This window comes from Sciurus carolinensis, chromosome 3 (assembly GCF_902686445.1).
Source record: "Sciurus carolinensis chromosome 3, mSciCar1.2, whole genome shotgun sequence".
In the NCBI taxonomy this organism is placed as follows: domain Eukaryota; kingdom Metazoa; phylum Chordata; class Mammalia; order Rodentia; family Sciuridae; genus Sciurus; species Sciurus carolinensis.
In genome coordinates, this window is record NC_062215.1 from 164,829,126 (window position 1) to 164,850,558 (window position 21,433).

At 48.2% G+C, this 21,433-nt stretch overlaps 2 protein-coding genes across 2 annotated transcripts; one reads left to right on the forward strand and one right to left on the reverse strand.

Moving 5' to 3' along the window:
• Positions 1-447: 447 nt before the first annotated feature.
• On the reverse strand, positions 448-4,164 carry Tuba4a (tubulin alpha 4a). Its single transcript, XM_047542747.1, has 4 exons — positions 4,029-4,164; positions 2,133-2,355; positions 1,683-1,831; positions 448-1,490 (listed from the first exon to the last, which is right to left on the reverse strand). The coding sequence occupies exons 1-4, from the start codon at positions 4,029-4,031 to the stop codon at positions 519-521; spliced, it is 1,347 nt and encodes a 448-aa protein (XP_047398703.1). The 5' UTR covers positions 4,032-4,164; the 3' UTR covers positions 448-518.
• Positions 4,165-11,794: 7,630 nt separating this feature from the next.
• Positions 11,795-16,667, forward strand: LOC124978858 (tubulin alpha-1D chain). Its single transcript, XM_047542746.1, has 4 exons — positions 11,795-11,905; positions 14,258-14,480; positions 14,801-14,949; positions 15,684-16,667. The coding sequence occupies exons 1-4, from the start codon at positions 11,903-11,905 to the stop codon at positions 16,665-16,667; spliced, it is 1,359 nt and encodes a 452-aa protein (XP_047398702.1). The 5' UTR covers positions 11,795-11,902.
• The last annotated feature ends 4,766 nt before the right edge of the window (positions 16,668-21,433 follow it).

The following is a 21,433-nucleotide window of genomic DNA, read 5'->3' on the forward strand; positions in this document are numbered from 1 at the left end:
CCAGCCCAGCCCCATTCCCAAACTCTAATAGTGCACAGCAAAACCTCGCCCAAGTCTTGCTTTCAGAGTTGTGGATGTGGAAGCAGCAGGAAGAATAAGGTAGCAGTCCAATTCTTCAACACAGAAACTACTGGACTTAAACTCCTGCTTTGAAAGGAAGTGAAGACTTGTATCCTTCAATAGTTTGTGACTGGATAGGCAGGTCCAGGGGGATTTGGTTCTCATTTCCTCCCTATCTTGGGTCCCCCTAAGACCTAACATCAAGGTCTTTGGGGTCATGATTCCTGGGCCTGGCAAGGGCCCCTTGGCAAGTCTCACCTTCAGCCATGGAAGGGAAAAGGGTCATGAGCAGCAAATAGTGAGGGCAGAAGTAGCAGCAGCAGCAGCAACAGCAGCAGCACAAAGGGGAAGGCAGCAGAAGCTCAAGTATTCACAGAGGGGACAAGAAACCGTGCAAGGAAACTTTATTTTGAAAGGATTTTGCAATAAACATAGTAAGTAGGCTCCAGGCAGCTGTTCTATTCTTCTCCTTCGTCCTCGTCCTCATAGGAGTCGATGCCCACCTCCTCATAATCCTTCTCTAGAGCAGCCATATCCTCTCGGGCCTCAGAGAACTCACCCTCTTCCATGCCCTCACCCACATACCAATGCACAAACGCCCTCTTGGCATACATCAGGTCGAACTTGTGGTCCAGGCGGGCCCAGGCCTCGGCGATGGCGGTCGTGTTGCTCAGCATGCACACGGCACGCTGCACCTTGGCCAGGTCACCCCCAGGCACCACGGTGGGAGGCTGGTAGTTGATGCCAACCTTGAAGCCCGTGGGGCACCAGTCCACAAACTGGATGCTGCGCTTGGTCTTGATGGCAGCGATGGCGGCATTGACATCCTTGGGCACCACGTCTCCACGGTACAGCAGGCAGCAGGCCATGTACTTGCCGTGCCGGGGGTCACACTTCACCATCTGGTTGGCGGGCTCGAAGCAGGCATTGGTGATCTCTGCCACCGACAGCTGCTCGTGGTAGGCCTTCTCTGCAGAGATGACTGGAGCATAGGTGGCCAGGGGGAAGTGGATGCGTGGGTAGGGTACCAGGTTGGTCTGGAACTCCGTCAGGTCCACGTTGAGGGCCCCGTCAAAGCGCAGGGAAGCTGTGATGGAGGACACGATTTGGCTGATGAGGCGGTTGAGGTTGGTATAGGTTGGGCGCTCGATGTCCAGGTTGCGGCGGCAGATGTCATAGATGGCTTCGTTGTCCACCATGAAGGCACAGTCTGAGTGCTCCAGGGTGGTGTGGGTGGTCAGGATGGAGTTGTAGGGCTCCACCACGGCTGTGGACACCTGAGGGGCTGGGTAGATGGAGAACTCCAGCTTGGATTTCTTGCCATAGTCCACAGAGAGCCGCTCCATCAGGAGGGAGGTGAAGCCAGAGCCGGTGCCCCCTCCAAAACTGTGGAATACCAGGAATCCTTGAAGTCCTGTGCACTGGTCAGACTGGAAGGCAAGAAAGAGATCAGTGTAGGTAGGGGAAGGACCCAAGGAACTCTGTCTTGTAGCTGCATGTAGCCTAAAATATCTGAGAAGTCAAGGCAAAGACCAATCTGTATCCCATGGAAGTGTCACATTCTGGAACATATACTTCCTGAAATGGATGAGAAAAAGCTCCCTCCCATGCCAAATTCTCACCAGCTTGCGAATCCGGTCAAGTACAGGGTCAATAATTTCCTTGCCAATGGTGTAGTGACCACGGGCATAGTTGTTAGCAGCATCCTCTTTCCCAGTGATGAGCTGCTCTGGGTGGAAGAGCTGTCGGTATGGGCCATTTCGGATCTCATCTGGAAGGGGATAAACCACACTGTTAGGGCAAAAACCACAAGGCTGCGCTCTGCAGGGACCTTCCCCTGGGGTGGTAGCTGTGGCCAGATATAGAGAAGAGCTAGCTCATCCTTCTGGCAGTCTAAGATACCATAATGTGAGAGAAACCCAGACCTGCTCTAGTCCAGCCTGCCTAAGGTCAGGTTTGCCATCTTCAGCTTCAAATAGGGATAGAAGTTTTCAGGATCAGGAAAGTCAGCTCTAGACACCCTCTCTCCGGAGTCACTCTCCACTTCCCTCAAATTTGCTCCCTCTACTCACCAATTACAGTGGGCTCCAGATCCACAAAGACAGCCCGGGGCACATGTTTTCCAGCACCAGTTTCACAGAAGAAGGTGGTGAAGGAGTCATCCCCTCCCCCAATGGTCTTGTCACTGGGCATCTGCCCATCAGGCTGAATCCCATGTTCCAGGCAGTAGAGCTCCCAGCAGGCATTGCCCATCTGGACACCTGCTTGCCCCACATGGACTGAGATACATTCGCGCTAAGGGATAAAGAGAGGGGTCACATCATAAGTGCCACATCCACAAGTCCTCACTTCATGTTCCTTTCTCCCACCCTATAACCAGCTGGGATGACTCAGTTGGCAAGAAGGGAGGCTTAGGCTGGCAGTCTCCCCAGCTGGAGGTACCAGGTAGGGCAAGCAACCCCTTAGTCTACTTCACACTGGGGAATTTGTCAGGTGAGAGCTGAGGCTCAGCATGACCCTGTCACTTTCACAGGACACTGAGGACAGAGAGGGCATGTGCATGAGACCAGCAGAGGCTTCAGTAACAGATGAGGATAAGAGACTTTCCACCTGCTCCCAATCCCTCCTAATCACAACCCGCTTCTCCAGGTTTTCTAGAGTTAATATCCAGAGGCCTCCCCAATTAATTTTTTGCTTTGAGGATGAACTAGAATTTCCTATAACCTTCTTCCCTTCTTTCTTGTGGGAGCAGAGGTCTTTCAGCCTTTGGATCAGCTGACCACTCTGTTCATCAAGATGCCCTCTCTCCCCACCTTTAAATCCCATCTGGCTCTGGGGATCAATCCCATCTGTCTTCTCTCCCCACATCCACCCCCGCACTCTGCATGTCTTCACCACCTTCATCCACCGCGACAGCCCGCACAGAAATAGCAGTGATAATGCTGGTGAGCGCAGACGGCAGGGGCTGGCAATTAGGGTTGTGGGCACTGGGGCATTCGCTGCCTTAGGTAGTGTTCCTACCTGTCCAAAATTAACCCTTGCAGCACCAAAGTCCGCAGGGCTCGCGCACCTCCCTACCCACAAGACGGCGGGGCAACAGTTTCCAAATACCCAGAAAAGGAAGCGGAACCTGCGGTGAGGCCCCAGAGGTAACCCGCCTTGACCCAAGCAGTGTGAGCGCCATCCTGCAGCCAGACCCTACATCCGCTATCCCTCTGGAGTCCTTCCAGTTACATCCTAGCCGAAAGTGGGGATTGGGTTTCGGTCCCCGCTCATAGGCTATAAATACCACCCCCCCTACACACACAGCTTTCCCCTCCCCCCAACCTGGCCTCTGTCTGTGCTGTCGCTCAACCGCTCAACGCCAGCTGTCTCTGCCAGTCCTCCGCGCACCCGAGCTCCCGCAGGAGAGAGGCGGGCTCGCCTCACGAGGCCGAACCCCATTCCCGCCACCCCTCCTGGCTCAGAAGCGGGGTGCTGAGTCACGGGGGGGGGGTTGTGGGTGCGAGGGATGCACACGGGCAGGAAAACGGGATGCGGCACCAAGTAACTTGACCCCTTCCACCTTCTGGAGCCAAGCACGTGTTCGGTTGGTTTCAGGGACTGGGAGGGGTGGGATTGTGGCGGGGGCAGCCAAGCGGGTCAGGGCGGAAAGGACCGTGTGGCTCCCCTCAGGAGGGTTGGGGCACAAATGCTTGGTGAGACAGGAGGAGATTGCTAAGAGAGCTCCTTTCTCCTAGTGGAGAATCCCACCCCACGCCACCCCCCATCCCCAGCCTCCGAAGATGGTCAACACACCAGGTCAAAGTCACCCCCAGAGGGGGTTGGGGGAAGTGCAAAATCCTTGCACCTCCCTGAGATCCGGAATGCTGGGCATAGGGTCCCAAGCATCCCTGGAAGGAAGTTGCCTGGAAGGAGAAAGACAATTAGGGGACGGGACGGGTACAATCCCGGTGAGGCCCACTCACCATGGTGAATCCGGGCGGTGCGTCTCACGTTGAGTCGGGGTGACGGGTCTCAGTGAGAACTGCGCTAGCTGCAGTGCCGCACTGCTCTTATAGGCGGGAGGCGGGGCCCGCGCGTTCCGCTCGCCCACTAGGGTCTGGGTGACCCGGAGGCCACGCCCTCAAAGGGTAGGCGGTCCCGAAGGTGGGGCTACTTTGGGTGCCAGCCCCTTTCCGTTCCCGGGTACCTCACCTGTCAGGTTTGGGTTAGGAGTAGCGCCCAGACTTTAACCCTTCAATTCCTGTTGTAAACTGACACCCCAGACTCCAGAGAACCCCAGCAGGGATGTAGGGTACGGTGACACTGCGCGTCCCGTTTGCACCTGCGTCATGAAGGCGCCGGTGGTCCAGCTGTTCTGATTTAGGCATATGCTGGTGAAATCTTCCTTCCCAGGAGGCTGCAGACGGCAATCGCCGGAGGCCCGCTCCGCTCCCACTCCCTGGAGGCTCCAATAGGCTGTTCGGTCCCAGCCTGTCACCGGGGACCACCTTCCAATCACACGCCGCCTGCTGGTCCTGGTGGTGACGACGGTCCTTGGCCCACACCTGTGCGAGGTCGAGGACTGGAGCTGCACAGCCTGAGTCCCAGAGTACCTAATCCTTAGAGCGGAACCCCGCAGCCTGTCAGCGAAGATCGACCCTGGGAATCTGCTGAGGCTCTCCGGCCGCCAGGTGATCAGTGGTCCCTTCATCAGCGTGGTCACTATTAGTGAGGACTGTGGCCACCTGAACCCTGGAGCGCTGAACCTGAAATTCTGTGGACTTGGAATCCAGATTGTGCTGTGTGATCTTGGGCAAGTGACTTAATCTCACTGATACCTTAGCATTTTCAGCAGAAGCCATTTCTTCTTTCTACATTTCATTTCCAATTTTACAAGGAAATGTCTTTTCAAGTGATTTCTGCTTTTCCTGACTTGCATTACATTTTCTGTCTCTCTCCATCGGGGGGTTTCCTCAAGCAGTGCCCATGTGCTGGTTGACATGTCCTTAAGAACCCGTCTTTCAAGTCAATCATCACTTGGAAAGGATTCACCTGCTTCTCTTCCTATCCTGTTTCCCCAGGGCCAGGACTGTCTGGCAATGCAACACAACCCCACAAAATAACTAGTGACAGAAACTTTCTATCAACAAAATAGCTAATTGGTATTTGACTTAGGCAAGATGTAGAAAGGAATACAGTGAAATGTGACAAGGTATCTCTTCCCAGTAGACTTGCCATCTAGTTGGGAAAAGAAGACTCATTCATAAAAATAAAGCCAATAAGGGCACATAGTAAGGATCCTTTGGGAAATTGGATCATGGTCTCTGCAGAGGATGGAGCATTGGCGATCGATCACAGGGCACAAGTCTTGCAGACTTTCCTTCACCATCTTTTTTCCTTCTGTACCCCATTCCAGCAGAATGAATACAGTGAGACCTGGGTTATGTTAGGCAAAAGTCTTAACCTGTTTGACTTTTGGTGGGGCTAAAATGAGGATAGAACTCTAAAAAGACAGAAGTTGAAGACTGACTGCCTGGAGGCCCAATTCCCTCTCAGCAAAGTTTTGTCTGGCCTCTATGTTGTTAACCACCATAGCATTTAAAATATGAGAAGATTGGGAATTATTGTGTTGTAGTATACCCTAAACCACCCCATGTTAGCATATACACTGGAAGGACCCACTGGAACCCATGTATAGTCATGCTCACAGCAAAGGTTTATTACAGCAATGTAGTAAGGTTGAACAACTGGATCATCTGGAGGAATCTGTGTCCTCTCTCTCCCATCAGGCTCATACTCTTCCTCCAAAATATAAATGCAGTAACATTTACCTGCAGTGTTTCTGCCCAAGGAAACCCAGTACAGACTCAGTAGTCAAGATTTTTTTTTTTGGAAGTTTGTCACATAGGCACCTCTGTCTAGCACGTACCAAAATTCCAGACTCAAAGAAGAAAAGCAGGTACAATGAACCATCTTCTTTCTAAGAACATCAGTCTCAGGCCAGCTGTATTAACTTGTTTCTGCAGTCATATCAAATCCCTGATGTCTAGCCTATCTTGGAAAGAACTGGAGACTCTGGTCCTAGCAAACCTGCATTCCCATTTAGCAACTGTGTTAGGTAGAATAATGCAACCCCAACCCCAAGATACATTCTAATCCTTGGAACCTGTTACTATGTTTCCTTACAGGAAGAGAGACTTTGCAGATGTGATGGTGAGATTAACCTGAAGCATCCTATTGGGCCCAATGTTATAACAAGGGTACTTATTAGTTACAGGGGGAGACAGAATGGTCAGAATCAGAAGAGAAGAGGTCAAATGCAGAGACTGGGATGACATGATTGTTGACTTTAAAAGTATGCCATGAATTAGGAATGAGAGCAACTGGTAGCAGATGGAAAAGGCAAGAGACAGTGTCTCACTTGGGATCTCCTCTTCTAACACCTTAATTTTAATTCCATAGACTCATTTTGGACTTTTGGTCTCCAGCACTGTAACATAATAAATTTTGTTGTTTTAAGCACTAAGTTTGTACTAATTCATTGCAGCAGCAATAGGAAACCAGGACAGAAATAAATGGAGCTGCTAGCGGCTATCTTCTTAGGGTGAGAGATAAGCTCCCTCCAGTTCACCAGCCCTTTTTGCTCTTAATAGCTCTCTGACACAGAAAATGAGTAACTGTTGCTATTTAACTTCATACACTCAGCCCATGTTACACTGGGTTATGTTACCCTGACTTCTGAGCTAGGAGTTTAACACCCCTGAGCAGGCCTTTTTAGCTGAGAAAATGGAGAAGACAGGAGTGCAGGAAGAAATGTCCAGGGCATGTGAGTAGAATGTTGATGTTGCTTCTGATTGTGTGTGTGTGTGTGTGTGTGTGTGTGTGTGTGTGTGTGTGGTGTGTGTGTATGCGCGCGCAAGCGCATGTGTGTGTTCCCTCAGGATATATACAGACCTCTTGAATTAGGGCCATAAATTCTGTGACTGTGAAGGTAATGGTCCAAAGTATTTAGACATTCCCATGCATCTACATAATCTAGAGTGTTTCTTCACTCTTACCATTGAGTCACCTCTTAGTCCATCTACTCCATGTGGGTATCCATTGGTTCTCTCTCCCTCTTTCCTAACCTGTTGTTACCGCCATCATTTCTAACCCCTTCCCAGAGTCTCACCTTCACCTTGGAACAGGGCAGCAAGGTCCTTAAAGTTTAAACTGTCTCCATCAACTCCATCTTGGAGAGGTGGAGCTGTAGTTTTGTGTATCCTTCAGTTTGTCCTGAATTGGAACTTCTACCAGTCATCCTCCTTCTTATACAATAACCTTTAAAAGGGAGTGTCCCTATTGTCACCATCTCCATGTCTTCATTCCTCAACACTTGCCAGCAGCCTTGGCTCACATGCTCCACTCAGATGCCAGTCTTTAGTGACCCAAATCTTGCCAAATCCACAAAGGCATGTCTACATCTTTATCTTTCTCAGCCTCTTATAGTGGTGTTTGACATGGTAGAACATCCTTTCTCCTTGAGATTCTTTCTTCATGGCTCCTTGTTTTTGTCATGGCCACTCCTTCTTGGTGGTCTCTGATGGCTTACCTTAAACAGAGCTTCCCACAGCCCAGTCCCAAGTGCCCTTATTTTCTTTCAAAATTCTTTTCCCGGGTTGGAGAGATAGCTTAGCTGGTAGAGTGCTTGCCTTGCATGCACAAGGCCCTGGGTTTGATCCCCAAAACCAAAAAAAAAAAAAAAAAAAAAAATTTTTTTTTTCTCCCTGAAGTAGTACCTGTTGAATCTCAGTGACGAGTATATAGAATTTTATTACATTATTTCCACTTTGGGGTATATGTTTAAATGTCAATAATAAAAAGTTATCTATCATAACACTCCTAGAATTATTCATAAAGAAGTAGAACTACTGGGTGTGGTGATGCATGCCTGTAATCCCCTCAACCTGGGAGGAGGCTGAGGCAGAAGGATTGGAAGTTCAAAGCCAGCCTCAACAACCTAGTGAGATCCTAAGCCACTTAGCAAGACCCTGTCTCAAAATAAAAAATAAAAGAAAGGCTGGGGATGTAACTCAGTGCTTCTGGGTTTAATCCCCAGTGCAAAAAAAAAAAAAAAAAGAAAGAAAGAAAGAAAGTAGAACCACACTGTGTATATTCTCATGCAACAGTAAAATAAAAGGATAAAAAGAAAAGGATATGTCTGGGGGTGTCTCAGTGATAGAGCACTTGCATAGGACATGAAAGGCCTTGGATTCATAAAAACAAATCAAAACGATCCCTAGCACCCCCCCCCCAAAAAAAAACAAATCAAAAAATGGATGTCACAGGTATGCTGATGACTCTCAAATGTATTTGCCTTCTTGATATCTCCACTCGAAAGTCCATTAGACATCTCAAACAGCCCATTTATAGTGGAGCTCTTAATTTCCAACCCTCACCTGCTTCCCACCAAACCCTCTTCTGTTCTAGACATCCCACTCTGAGTGAACAACATTGCTCTGAACCCAAGTGCTTAAGTTAAAACATAGTATCATATTGTTTTTCCATCTCTCCTCCCCTTCTTTATTAGTTTTTTTTTTGGCTGCAAATAATGGAAAACATAACTAACCATGGTGTAAACAATGAGGATATTCATTATCCCATTACAAATCAGAGTGTAGGGCAGTCCCAGGGTTGATTCAGTGATGTCACCAATAACTCTGGTATTTTGGCTTTCTGCTCTTGCATCCTCAATGGGTTGGTGACATTTTCCTGAATGATTAAAAAGATGGCCACAGCAGCCCTAAGTATTATGTTCTCATATGACACTTTATTACAGGGGGTTTCTTCCCACATCTCTTCTTATCAAAAAGAAAATCCTTTCCTTAAAGCACCCCCTTAAAAAAGTTAAAAAAAAAGAAAGAAAGAGGGAGAGAGGGAAACAGACAGACATACAGACACTCAGAGTTGGGATGGGGAGGAAGGGGAAGGGGAAGGGAAGAAAGGAGGAAAGGAAGACAGAAAAAGCACCCTAGCAGATATCTCCTTGAGTTTCCAATTGCTGGAAGGAAGGAACAGAATTACCATGAATGGTTTACACTGATCTCCACTTACCTGAGCATCTGGGGAAAGTCGTTTTTCTTGAGCAAGTAGAAGGGTGAATACTCAAACAAAATCAATTCCCTGCCAGCAAAGAAGTGGGGGCAGGGGCAGGCCAGGTTGCTGGGGAGGTCTGTCATGCTTTGCCTTAGCAAGAATGGTTTTCACTTTTCTTTCTTTTTTTTTTTTTTCTTAAAGCTCAGTTACTTCCAATACCCCTCTGCTACATCTCTAGCCCAAATTACCTTCACTCATTTCTGGATGTCTCCAGTAGCCTCCCAACCTGCATCCTAAATCTGCCCTTGAGCCCCTAGATTGCATCCTCCACACAACGGCTGCAGTATTCGCTCTAAAACACTTAACTCCTGCCACCCCTGTGCTTCTCCCTTCCAAGGTCCCTTTCCCTCTGTGTTCTTTGAACACCTGGGCTTGCTCCTGTCTATCAAGTTTTGCACTTGCTGTTCTTTCTTCCTCGAACACTATTTTTCTAGAATTTGCCATGGCTGACTCCTCATTCAAATCTCAGTTAAATATCTCCTTCTTAGAGAGATGCTCCTTCTGTTTGCTCTGAAATAGTAGCTCCCCCATCTCTTTCTGTCCCCTTATTCTGTTTTATTTTCTTCATGCGCTATTGCTGTCTGAAATTTTATCATGTGTCTATTGTCTGTCTTCCCCACAAATATGTTAAACCCCTTAAGAGAAATTTTCTGTCCTCTACCTCATCTTTGGCCCCTGTGCTTGGCATATAGCAGGCACTTAGTAAATAAATATTTGCTGAAGGAATTAAGAGTATTGACTGCCTCTCTTTTTATAACTTAGATACGTTGATATGATTTTTTAAAATCTCAGCTTCTTTAAACTCTGTTTTATAGTAAGACCTCCACCTGCTGTTAGGATAGTAGAGTTGGTGATATCTAGGCCTCATCTGAGATGTCCAAGAAGTTTAAGTGTCACACAAAGAAGTTTGGGGCTCAGTAAGCCCTCTGGGCCTCAAATACCTTCATTCAGATAATAATTCCTCAGGTCGATGGTTTCATGAAGTAGGGAGTTTAGCTTGCTTACTTTTGATGTGTTGGTTGGCTGTATCCTCTCTCTGGTCCTTTTAGGTTCCAAAAGAAGAGAGAAGAGTTCTGACTTTGAAGATTTCAACCTGTAGTCAAAGCCAGAGTTAGTCATCTGGAGATTCAGGGTCATTCCCTGAGATGTGGGTGATGAGAGGGGCTCTGAAAAAGCCACCATCTCAAAATAACTCTTCTACTGCTGGCCACAGTGGTTGAAATTTCACATTGGTAACTACTTACTGGATAGGGTTGCTAAATAAAATACTTTTAGTTGCTAAATCTGGCATTCCTATTCCTGGTTATGGTTGCCATCTGGAAGAGTGATGGGAGAAATGTAGATGGTTTCCAGGCAGCTTTAGGGTCCATTGGAGGTTAGTGGTCATTCGTTTGAAGGCAGAGCAGTGAGCATGGTTCTGGGTTTTTCAACAGCCATTGTTTAATGGGTGAATGCAGGAACGAAGTTGATGAAGAAATGGATTTAATTAGGGGTGCGAGTTAGTCAAATAAGGATACTGAAGCTAGAGGGAGGCAAGTGAATTGAGGGGTGTGCAAGGAAGTGACCTGGATAGCCATGGATTTGAAGATGGTAAGGAAGGAGAAAAAGGCATTGGAGGGGCTATAGGGAAAGCATAGCCTGAGTCTCAGATGAATCTTAATTTCACTACTAATGAAACCCCATGTGCCCTTGACAGACACCAGAGGCTTCAATTTCCTTTTCTTCATTATGGGAAGAGGACCACCCTGCCTACCTCACAAAGTTGTTGAGAGACTCAAAGGAGATAAGGTGCAAAGCTGCCTTAAGAACTATAAGGTGGTAGAGGGCTGGCCTAAGCAGGCACCAGGCCCTGGGTTCAACACCAAGCACAGGTTGTGGGGACAGTGTATAAAGCAGGATGTAAATACGACAGATTGAAATTTTTTATTTCAGAATTTTTCCCAAGGCAATATGGAGTCTCCTTTGGGGACACAGGGCCAGGTTAGTGCAGCCATGACTTGCAGTACACTTGGGAGAAACATTTAAGAACAGCGTTGGGACTCTGCTCATCATCTTGCTTTGCCTTTAGGGAACAGCAGCAGTTCCATACTAAGCACTTGAGAGAGTTTATCTCCTTTGAGCCTCACAATGTTACAGATGAGAAAACTGAGTCCAAAAGAAGTTATGAGCTAGTAAGTATTCAGCGCAGGGTTCCCTATGAGACCCTAGTTCCTTATGTTCTGTGATATTGGGACTTTGCACCCAGAACATCCCAGGTTTGATCTCTTGCCCAAGGACTCATTATTTCTGGATGACTGCAGATATCTTCTTAGTCCCACCCACACTACTTCAGGTCTCACTAATCACGCGGGGAGGGAAGAGGGGGTGGTGTTTGGAGTTCTGGGGGTTTGTTTTCTAAATCCTCTCCCACTCTTAAAGGCTGGGCTATAACCAGAAAAGGGATAAAGTGGCTGGCAACAGATAACAGGTACCCAGGGGCCTGAATAGCTGTGGGGGTTCCTAGTCCTGGCCCTTCCTCTGGCTCCGTGTGGGCCCAGGCTCAGCCCTGCCTGCTGTGCTGTATCCAAGTCAACAGGCCAGTCCTCCTGGGGCCGTTTCTAACAACACTCCCCCAGAGAGCAACCAGAGAGTATAAGGAGGTCACAGTTGTGTGTCTCTCACAGATCCACCCCTGCCTTCTACCAAGAGGCAGACCCACAGACAGAGGACCCAGCCAGGCAACATGGTGAGCAGGGCAGATGGCTGGTGTGAGGGGACTTTGGGGGTCCAGGTATTCGTCGAGCTATAACTTGAGGTGAAGTGAGGTGAGGCAGGGAGACAAAAGGAGACCTCTGGATATGCGTGTGCCCCACCCCACCAAGTGTGCTGGTATGGGGGAGTATGCACAGGGGGTGGGGAAAGAAAAGATGACAGTTTCCAGGGCTGCATCTGAGCCTAGCTCAGGAGCAGGGTTGCTGAAGGGCTCTGAATTTAGGGGTGGGAAACATGTGGGAAGCAGGACTTGAGCAGAAAGTGTAGGCAATTTCCATACTGGCTGAATCTCCAAACCCTGGATCTTGCCAGAGATTCCCTGTTGGGCTCTGGTCCCCTTTCTTATCTGTGGTGACATGTCCTCCACAGAAGCTGCTCTTTTCAGGCTTCTCCCTTAGTTCTGCCACCTGTTCAACTTTGTTCAACTCCATATTTCTGCTCCAGATCAGTGGGAGAGGGAGGAGGAAGGAGAGGGAGTTGCTCCACCAATCTAGAGCCACTGTGCTGCGCACTGTGCTGGGCACGTTTGATATCTATAATAGTCTCCCTGCCAGGCAGGATAGAAGCGCAGTTAAGAGCATGGTTGGAGCCAGGTTGTCCCTCCTCTGAAGATGCTACTTTTGCTCTTGACCTTAAGCAGGTTACTTAACCTTCCTGAGGTCAGTTTCCTCATCTGTAAAATGGGGATGTAAAAGTACCCACCTAAGGTATCGTTGTGGGGATTGAAGGAGGTAATGTATGAGAAGGGCATAATACAGTGCCTAGTATCTAACCTGTGCTTTTTAAATTGGCACTAAACAGCACAGCAAAGTCTGCCACTTTTACTATCAAGAAAAAGGAGCTCAGGAGCTGGGACTGTAGCTCAGTGGCAGAGCACTTGCCTAGCACGTGTGAGGTACTGAGTTCAATCCTCAGCACTACATATAAATAAATAAAATAAAGGCATGCTGTCCATCTACAATTACAAAAAAATAAAAAATAATAAAAATAAAAAGGAGCTCAGGAAATCTGAGGTGAAGTAACTTGTCAGAGGTGTAGAGGCCAGGTCTGTGTGGCTCCTGAGGCTGAGTTCTTTGTCCCAAACCTGCTGCCCCAGAGTATGGGGCATTGTTCCCTGAGAGACATCCTGTGTAGACTGACAGTTATGAGGACCAGGATGGTGTCTGGTTTTGTGGACAGAGTCTGGGCAAGCTCAGAGGTGCAGCAGGCAGGGCTAGCCTTGCAAGGTGATAGGTGACCAAGTCAGCTCTCTCTCTGGAACCTCTCTTTAAGTCATTGTATCCCTACATCAACTTATTCCCTTCTCTTATCATGAAACCAGGAATTGGGGGCAGGAAATTGGTAAGGAGACCCAATATGTAATGGCATACCCTAGCATGTGTCAGGCAATGGCCAGACAGTCTGATGGTGTCCTTCCATTCAACTCTCTTCCATTCTAGGAAGGGACTTTTGTTATCATTCCCATTTTACAGGAAACCATGCCAACTTGTTTAAGATAAGTAGAGAAGTCATAAGGCTGGGATATAGATTACTTATGAATTAATTCCAGTCATCTGAAAATCCTAAGTCAAGGTTCTTATTTCATATTTTAAAAGTCAGTGAGGTATTAAATTTAAGGATTTAAATTTTAAAATTATGAAGTATTTCACATATACAAAAGTGTATAAAGAATAATGTAATGAGTTCTTTATGGGGGGAACTGGGGATTAAACTCAGGAGTGCTTAACCACTGAGCCAGGTCCCCAGCCCTTTTTTGTATTTTATTTAGAGACAGGGTCTCACTGAATTGCTTAAGGCCTTGCTAATTTGCTGAGGCTGGCTTTGAACTGGTGATCCTCCTGCTTTGGCCTCCCCAGCCTCTAGGATTACAGGTGTATGCCAACCTGCCCAGCTAAGAATAATGTGATGAACACTAGCTACTAAGCTTGCCTGCAGAATCCCATTCTAGTTGCATTCACTTCCTCCCCTGCCAGAGAGTATCAAATTCAGTGTTCATGTTTTCCCTTGCTTTCCTCACCAATGGCTCCTCATTTCTTTCTGAACATGGGTGGATTGATTATTGCTCTCTGCCAGACTCATCTGATCCGTCCATGTTCCTCACTGAGATGCTTAGTCACTGAGCAAGGCTGTATGATCTTCAATCTGCCCACATCTGCTTCCTTTGAGGGTTTCCAATGCCACCAATAAATGCTTAGATACAGGAGGTGGGGCAAGGGGAGCAGAGTCCAGGAACCTTGGTCCTCAACCAGAGAACCATTCAAGGAAGACAGGAAAGAATGATGTCCAGACACCATACTAAGGTTGTTCTCTGCCCTTTGCCACTCAGCGTGAGTGCATCTCAGTCCACGTGGGGCAGGCTGGTGTGCAGATTGGCAATGCATGCTGGGAGCTCTACTGCTTAGAACATGGAATCCAACCAGATGGGCAGATGCCCAGTGACAAGACCATTGGGGGAGGGGATGACTCCTTCAACACCTTCTTCAGTGAAACTGGGGCTGGAAAACATGTGCCCCGTGCAGTCTTTGTGGACCTGGAGCCCACTGTGATTGGTAAGTGATGATCAGTCCCTACCATAGCCTATTCCATCACTGGAGAGCACTGGAGTGAATGGTTATAGCCTCCCAGTTGCTGTAGCCAGTTAGAACTCCAGATCTACAGAATCGTTGTCACTCAGATCCTGAGTTCCAAGGCCACCTCACATCCCTTTCCATGTCATGGGAAAGCATGTTCAGGGAGGGTAATGACAGCAACCTGGATGTAGCTCTTCTGGATTCTAGAGTAGAATCTGGGATCCCATTCCCTATGAGTACCTTGGGACTTGGGAGTTGGATTGCAAATGAGGTGGAACCTAAAATTCTACTCCTTGCAGATGAAGTTCGGACAGGCACCTACCGCCAGCTCTTCCACCCAGAGCAGCTCATCACAGGCAAGGAAGATGCTGCCAATAACTATGCCCGAGGTCACTACACCATTGGAAAGGAGCTCATCGACCTGGTGCTGGACAGGATTCGGAAGCTGGTAAGGGATGACTGAGGACTAGGGCATGGGAATCTGGATCCCTGTTGTGAAATGCTCTGAAGCCCAGACGGGGGAAGGACAGCCTTATCCCCTGGGAAAGCCTTCTAAACAAAAGAACTGGAACCAATGAGGAGGGCCCCTGCTCTTATCAGTGGAGGCCAACTATAGTCCCAGCCTGGAACTGGCTGTCTTCTTTATTTTCCATAGTGACTGGCCCAGTGCTAGGCAATGACCCCTAATGCAAACATGTTGGCAGGTTGCTTGGCCAAGTTATGGAGGTCCATAAGCATTCCAAGAATACCATCATGAAAATCAGGGGTTAAAAGAATGTTAGCACAAGATTCTGTGATTGACTGGCTTCCATGAAGGATGGTCCTGAATTGTTGATCTGAGTAGAGAAGCCCTCCAGAAACATCTGAAGTTAAATTAGGGGGACATGGGCGTGAAGCTGGGTGGAATTGGCAAGTCATTGACAAAAATGACTATGTCACAAGATTCAAGAGAGCTGTGCATAGAAGGCCTCAGGAGATTGTAGAAAGGAAGAGGGATAAAGAGAAGAGTGAGGGATAAAGGAAGAGGGATAAAGAGGCCTCCCCACATGGATCTCTTGTGCTTTTGGGAAAGTCTTCCAAGGATTTCATGAAGCTTTTGGGGATTTTGAACAGCACAGATGGTTGTTTCTGTTTGCCAGCTGTTCATCAGACCTCACATTTCTCTTCTCTTTCACTCGACAGGCTGACCAGTGCACAGGGCTGCAAGGATTCCTCATCTTCCACAGTTTTGGAGGGGGCACCGGCTCTGGCTTCACCTCCCTCCTGATGGAGCGGCTCTCTGTGGACTATGGCAAGAAATCCAAGCTGGAGTTCTCCATCTACCCAGCCCCTCAGGTGTCCACAGCCGTGGTGGAGCCCTACAACTCCATCCTGACCACCCACACCACCCTGGAGCACTCAGACTGTGCCTTCATGGTGGACAACGAAGCCATCTATGACATCTGCCGCCGCAACCTGGACATCGAGCGCCCAACCTATACCAACCTCAACCGCCTCATCAGCCAAATCGTGTCCTCCATCACAGCTTCCCTGCGCTTTGACGGGGCCCTCAACGTGGACCTGACGGAGTTCCAGACCAACCTGGTACCCTACCCACGCATCCACTTCCCCCTGGCCACCTATGCTCCAGTCATCTCTGCAGAGAAGGCCTACCACGAGCAGCTGTCGGTGGCAGAGATCACCAATGCCTGCTTCGAGCCCGCCAACCAGATGGTGAAGTGTGACCCCCGGCACGGCAAGTACATGGCCTGCTGCCTGCTGTACCGTGGAGACGTGGTGCCCAAGGATGTCAATGCCGCCATCGCTGCCATCAAGACCAAGCGCAGCATCCAGTTTGTGGACTGGTGCCCCACGGGCTTCAAGGTTGGCATCAACTACCAGCCTCCCACCGTGGTGCCTGGGGGTGACCTGGCCAAGGTGCAGCGTGCCGTGTGCATGCTGAGCAACACGACCGCCATCGCCGAGGCCTGGGCCCGCCTGGACCACAAGTTCGACCTGATGTATGCCAAGAGGGCGTTTGTGCATTGGTATGTGGGTGAGGGCATGGAAGAGGGTGAGTTCTCTGAGGCCCGAGAGGATATGGCTGCTCTGGAGAAGGACTACGAGGAGGTGGGAATGGACAGCGTGGAGGGGGAGGGAGAGGAGGAGGAAGGGGATGAATACTAGAGGATCCTGTGTATCTGTCCTAAATAAAGTACTGTGGCCTTATTGTCTCATAAATGTCTTTTTCTCTCAGGGAAAACCATGGGGGAGGAGGGCTTATCCTTCACGAGAGAAAGGAAGGCTGATGTTCTAGCCTGGGCTCCCCTGAAGGCAGATCTGATTTAGATTTCATTAGACTGCAATTCCAGTGAGCAGAATGGGGGCCGTGGGGAGTATGGCAGGAAAGGAGGGCGAATCTAGCCTAGAGAAGATGCGGCTGTGTAAATGGCATCTCAGGCCATCCTGGAGTGAGTGGGCAGGCGAGGGTGGAGGAGCTTATGCACTGCTCCATTTTTCTGTGAGCTAGACCTTCACCCCACCAAACATCAAGTTCCCTGTACTTCTGGGCTGCACGCACTTGGGCTGCAGAGTCAATGGGAAACCCTGGGGGAAGAGGTGGTGCTGTGAAGCGTGCAATGTGAAGTTCACCCAGGGCTTCGACAGGAAGGCCCAGAGCGATGCACTAGAGAAGTCAGACGTGGCTGCTGCTCACTGGTCCACCCCACAGTCTGGACGCCTTTGCAGGGAGGTCAGCATACAGAGTCCAGAAGTTGGCAGTGAGACAGTAACATAGTAGCAGCAACAAAGAGGGAATGGCTAGCAGAAGGGCTAACCTCTAGTAATCTCCATCAACACTCATCACTTTTCCTAAGACATGTGACCAGCTAGGTGTGGTGGTGCACATCTGGAATTCCAGCACCTCTGGAGGCTGAGGCAGGAGGATTGCAAATTTGAGGGCATCCTGGGCAACTTAGGGATACCCTGTCTCAAAATGAAAAGGGCTAGGGATCTCAGTGCTAAAACCTCCTGCCTTCAATCTGCAGTACTGCAAATAAATAAATAAAATAAAAACGAGTGACCTTTTCTCAATCCTATGCTATGTGTTATGCAAGTACATGTCAAGTTTCCACTTCCAGGCAGAAGGTGGTCCTTAAGCCTTTCATTTGAACTTCCTGGAGACCCTTCTGGGTTGAGGGATGGTTTAACCATTGGGATTGTTGGAAGTAGGGTCATCCACATCTGACCCCAACAAGCAGGGATTCAATTCTCAGTGTCACCCTCAGCTTCCTTTTCCCAGGCTTAGTGCCACCTCCCAAAGATGGAAGGTTAGGAAGGTGACCTCAAAATTAGCAACATGAGGAAGCTGCTGTCACCACTCAGGCTAGAGGAACCAACAGATGAGATATGATACCAGAGCTGGGACCACCAGGAGGGAAATGGAACCACAGCAGGGTTACTTGGCGTTTTCCATCTTCCCATCTTCAATCTCTTCACTGGAAACCATTGGCTGAAACTAGACAGAAGCCATTTGGCAAGGGGGACAAAGGACATGCAGCCCTGTGAGATACAGAACAGGGCAGGAAAGGTAGGGGAATGGATCTCAGAGAAAGCAGGTGAATCACCAGAATCAACTGCCATGAGGTCCAGCACCAGGATGTCATGCAAGGAGTGGCTCCTTCCCCTCATGTCCTTGTCATTCTTGTCCCAACAAGTACTTTGTAGTAATAGAAGATGGAGTGGAAGCAACAGGATAGTGGGGGTTTAGAGGAGAAAATGGGCATGTCCAGCCCAGTAGCTTCCTTCCTCTCTGGGAGTTACTCAGAGGCAGCAAGTGTTCTAACTCATCTTCCAGGATTTATGCTTAACAGGCTCAGTTCTCAAAACAGAGAGTCTGCACTCATGTGTGTATAAGCATGTCATGTGCTGGGGTGCAGGGTAATTTAATTCAGAGAGCATATTTAGAAATGCATTTTGACTGAATAGCACAGCTATATTCTCGATCCATGTTTTTCTCTACTTAAAGAGCTGATTTTTAAATCACCGTCTGACTCCTGTGTCTCTCCCTCACCTAGCTTCAAATCTGGGAAGGAAAGAGGGTTACTTTGGGGGCCCTTCACACCCCAAGAAATTGCTGCCATTTTTTGAGCACCTACTATGTGCAAGACTCTGTGTCCATACTATCTTGTTTCATTCCGCAGTAGGTATAGTTACTATGCCACCAAAAGGGGAACTCCATGGGAACAGGACCTGGTTCCTCATTGATACATTAGACACTCAGTATTGTTGAAGGAACTTGTTACTTGAACAGAGATGGGGACTGAAGCTCAAAGAAGTTGTATGACCTGCCCAAGTTTACCCAGCTAGTAAATGCGAGGAGGGGGAATTCAAACCCAGATCAGTCCAAGCTAAAGCTTGGGCAGCTGCCCACCTTCCCTCAGATATTCTCCCTCCTACCCACAGTGGCTCCTCTGGCCTGTCAGGTGCCTGATGCCCAGACAGTGACTCAGGCACCTCCAGGGCAGGGAGGGAATGATGCCTGACTCTGCCCTGCCCAGGTTCTGGGGTGGGGAGGGCATCAAGGCTGTGGGCAGGAGCCTAGTATCGGGCCTGAACTAGGACAGATGCTTCTTTGGGGACAAGTCTTGGGCTTTCCGTGTCCTTTGGAAAGGGTCCCCTGACATCTCATAGGAGGTGGGGTAAGGGTCTGGGAGAGGCCTAGAGGACGGGCTGAGAGAATGTTGGGACTGTTATCTGCTAGTATGTCTGGGCATCCAGAGAGGCAGCCTATCTCCCCTCCTGCCTGTTGTGCCAGCCAACCTACCCTGGGCAGCTGTATGACTATCTCTTCTTGTCAGGCTCTGAAAGGCATCCCAGTGTACGCCTGCTGGCACGCACTGGCAAGCCTGGGTTGGACTGGGTGTGGTATTGGGAGGTGGCAGCTGGGAGGGCCACCCAGCCTGGCTCCTGGGGACTCCCTCAATGCAAGGGAATGCTTTCATCCCTGATGCTTCTAAGGATAGGGTACAATTACCTCCTGCAGATAGACACGAGAGGCAGCTTCCCAGAGTTGGATTCCACCCACCAAATTTCTTCCCTCACCTCTGCTGCGTCAGGGATATGTGTGCCTCTGGAGCTGCATTCTCACCATTCCCTTCTAGAGCGCCACCTTCCCCTGCTCCTCTCAGTGTTGCTATTCCTTCCAGTTTAGGTCGCAGCCATCCAGAACCTTCCAGCTCCCAGGCCCTCCCCTCCTCTGGATTCTCCCAGCCCCTACTGTCTGTCTCCATCACTCATTTGGCACTTGGTATGGGCTGCCTTGTAGAGCAGCATGTGGCTTCTTGTTCATGTCCTAGTTCCCAAACTAGGTTTTAAAAATTTTTATATGTATTTGAACAGTCCTTATGTGTTCATGCTTCAGGATGCAAAAGGTACCAAAGAAATCTGCAAAGTGCCAAAATCAATCTCCTTTGTCTTGTTCCCCTCTTGGCAGCCACCACTGTTAATTTTTTTGTTAGTGTTTTCTTTTAGAGACATCTACATACATCTCATATGTGTGTATGCACATTTAATACACATTGTGTTCTACACCTTGTTTTTTCATTTAACAATCTGGAAGATGGTCTTTATCAGTACACGTAGTGATGTGTCATTCTTTTGAAAATATTTCATCGAACAGTTTACCACTGTCACTCTAAACAGTCTGCTAATAATAAGTGTTTAGGTTATTTCTAATCTTTTCCTATTAAAAAGAATGCTGCAACCATACTTCTTTTCACCTATATACAACCATAAATTCTTAGAATTGGAGTTGCTGGATCAAAGGCCATGCACATTTAATGTTGTTACCCCATACTGCTCTTTAGAAATTATACCAAGGCCTGGGGACATGGCTCAGTGATTAAAGCACCTGCCTAGCATGCACAAGACCTTGGGTTCAATTCCCAGCACCACAAAGTAAAAATGAAAAAAAAATAAGCTTAACAGAAATTATACCAAATTACCTGCTCTCCCACTACCAAGGTATGAGAACATCTGTGCCTTGCTCATACAATGTATTTATACTCTTTGATCCTTGCCAATCATTCAGTAAGTGAAGTAGCCAGATGTGGTAGTACTTGCCTATAATCCCAGCAACTCTGAAGGCTGAGGCAGGAAGATTCAAATTGAAGACTGGCTTCTGCAACCTAGCAAGACCCTATCTCAAAATTTAAAAAAATAATAAAAAGGGTGGAGGACATACTTAGTGGTAGACTGCCCCTGGGCCCTAGTACCACAAAAACAAAACAGATGAAATAAGGTATTTTGTTGCAGTTTTTATTTATTTATTTATTTATTTATTTATTTATTTATTTATTCTGGTACCAGGGATTGAACCCAGGGGTGCTTAGCCACTGAGCCACATACCCATCACTTTTATTGTATTTTATTTTAACACAAGGTCTGGCTGCATTGTTTAAAAACTTGCTAAGTTGCTGAGGCTGGCTTTGAACTTATGATCCTCCTGCCTCAGTCTCTGGAGCCCCTGCAATTACAGGCCTTTACCACCAGCTGCAGCTTTTGCTTATAATTCTTTTGTTATAAATGAGATTGAGCATTTTTCATGTGTTTAGAAGCTAGTGCTTCATCTTCTGTGAGATGCCTGTGCCCTTTTCCCACTTTTGAAATTACGGTGGAGGCTGGGATGCAGCTCAGGGGTAGAACCCTTGCTTAGCATGTGTCAGGCCCTGGGTTCCATCCCCACCACTGAAAAAAAAAAATTGTGTTGTTTTTTTCTTATTAATTTTTGAATTTGTGGATAAAGGAAATTAGCCTTTTGTTTGCCAGATGCATTTAATATAATTTCTCTTGGTTGTCATTTGTTTACATCCTTTGTCTTATGTTCCAACTAGATTTTCATCTCCCTGAGAACAGGGACTGAAACTGAAACCTTCTGAATTTCTACCCTTACT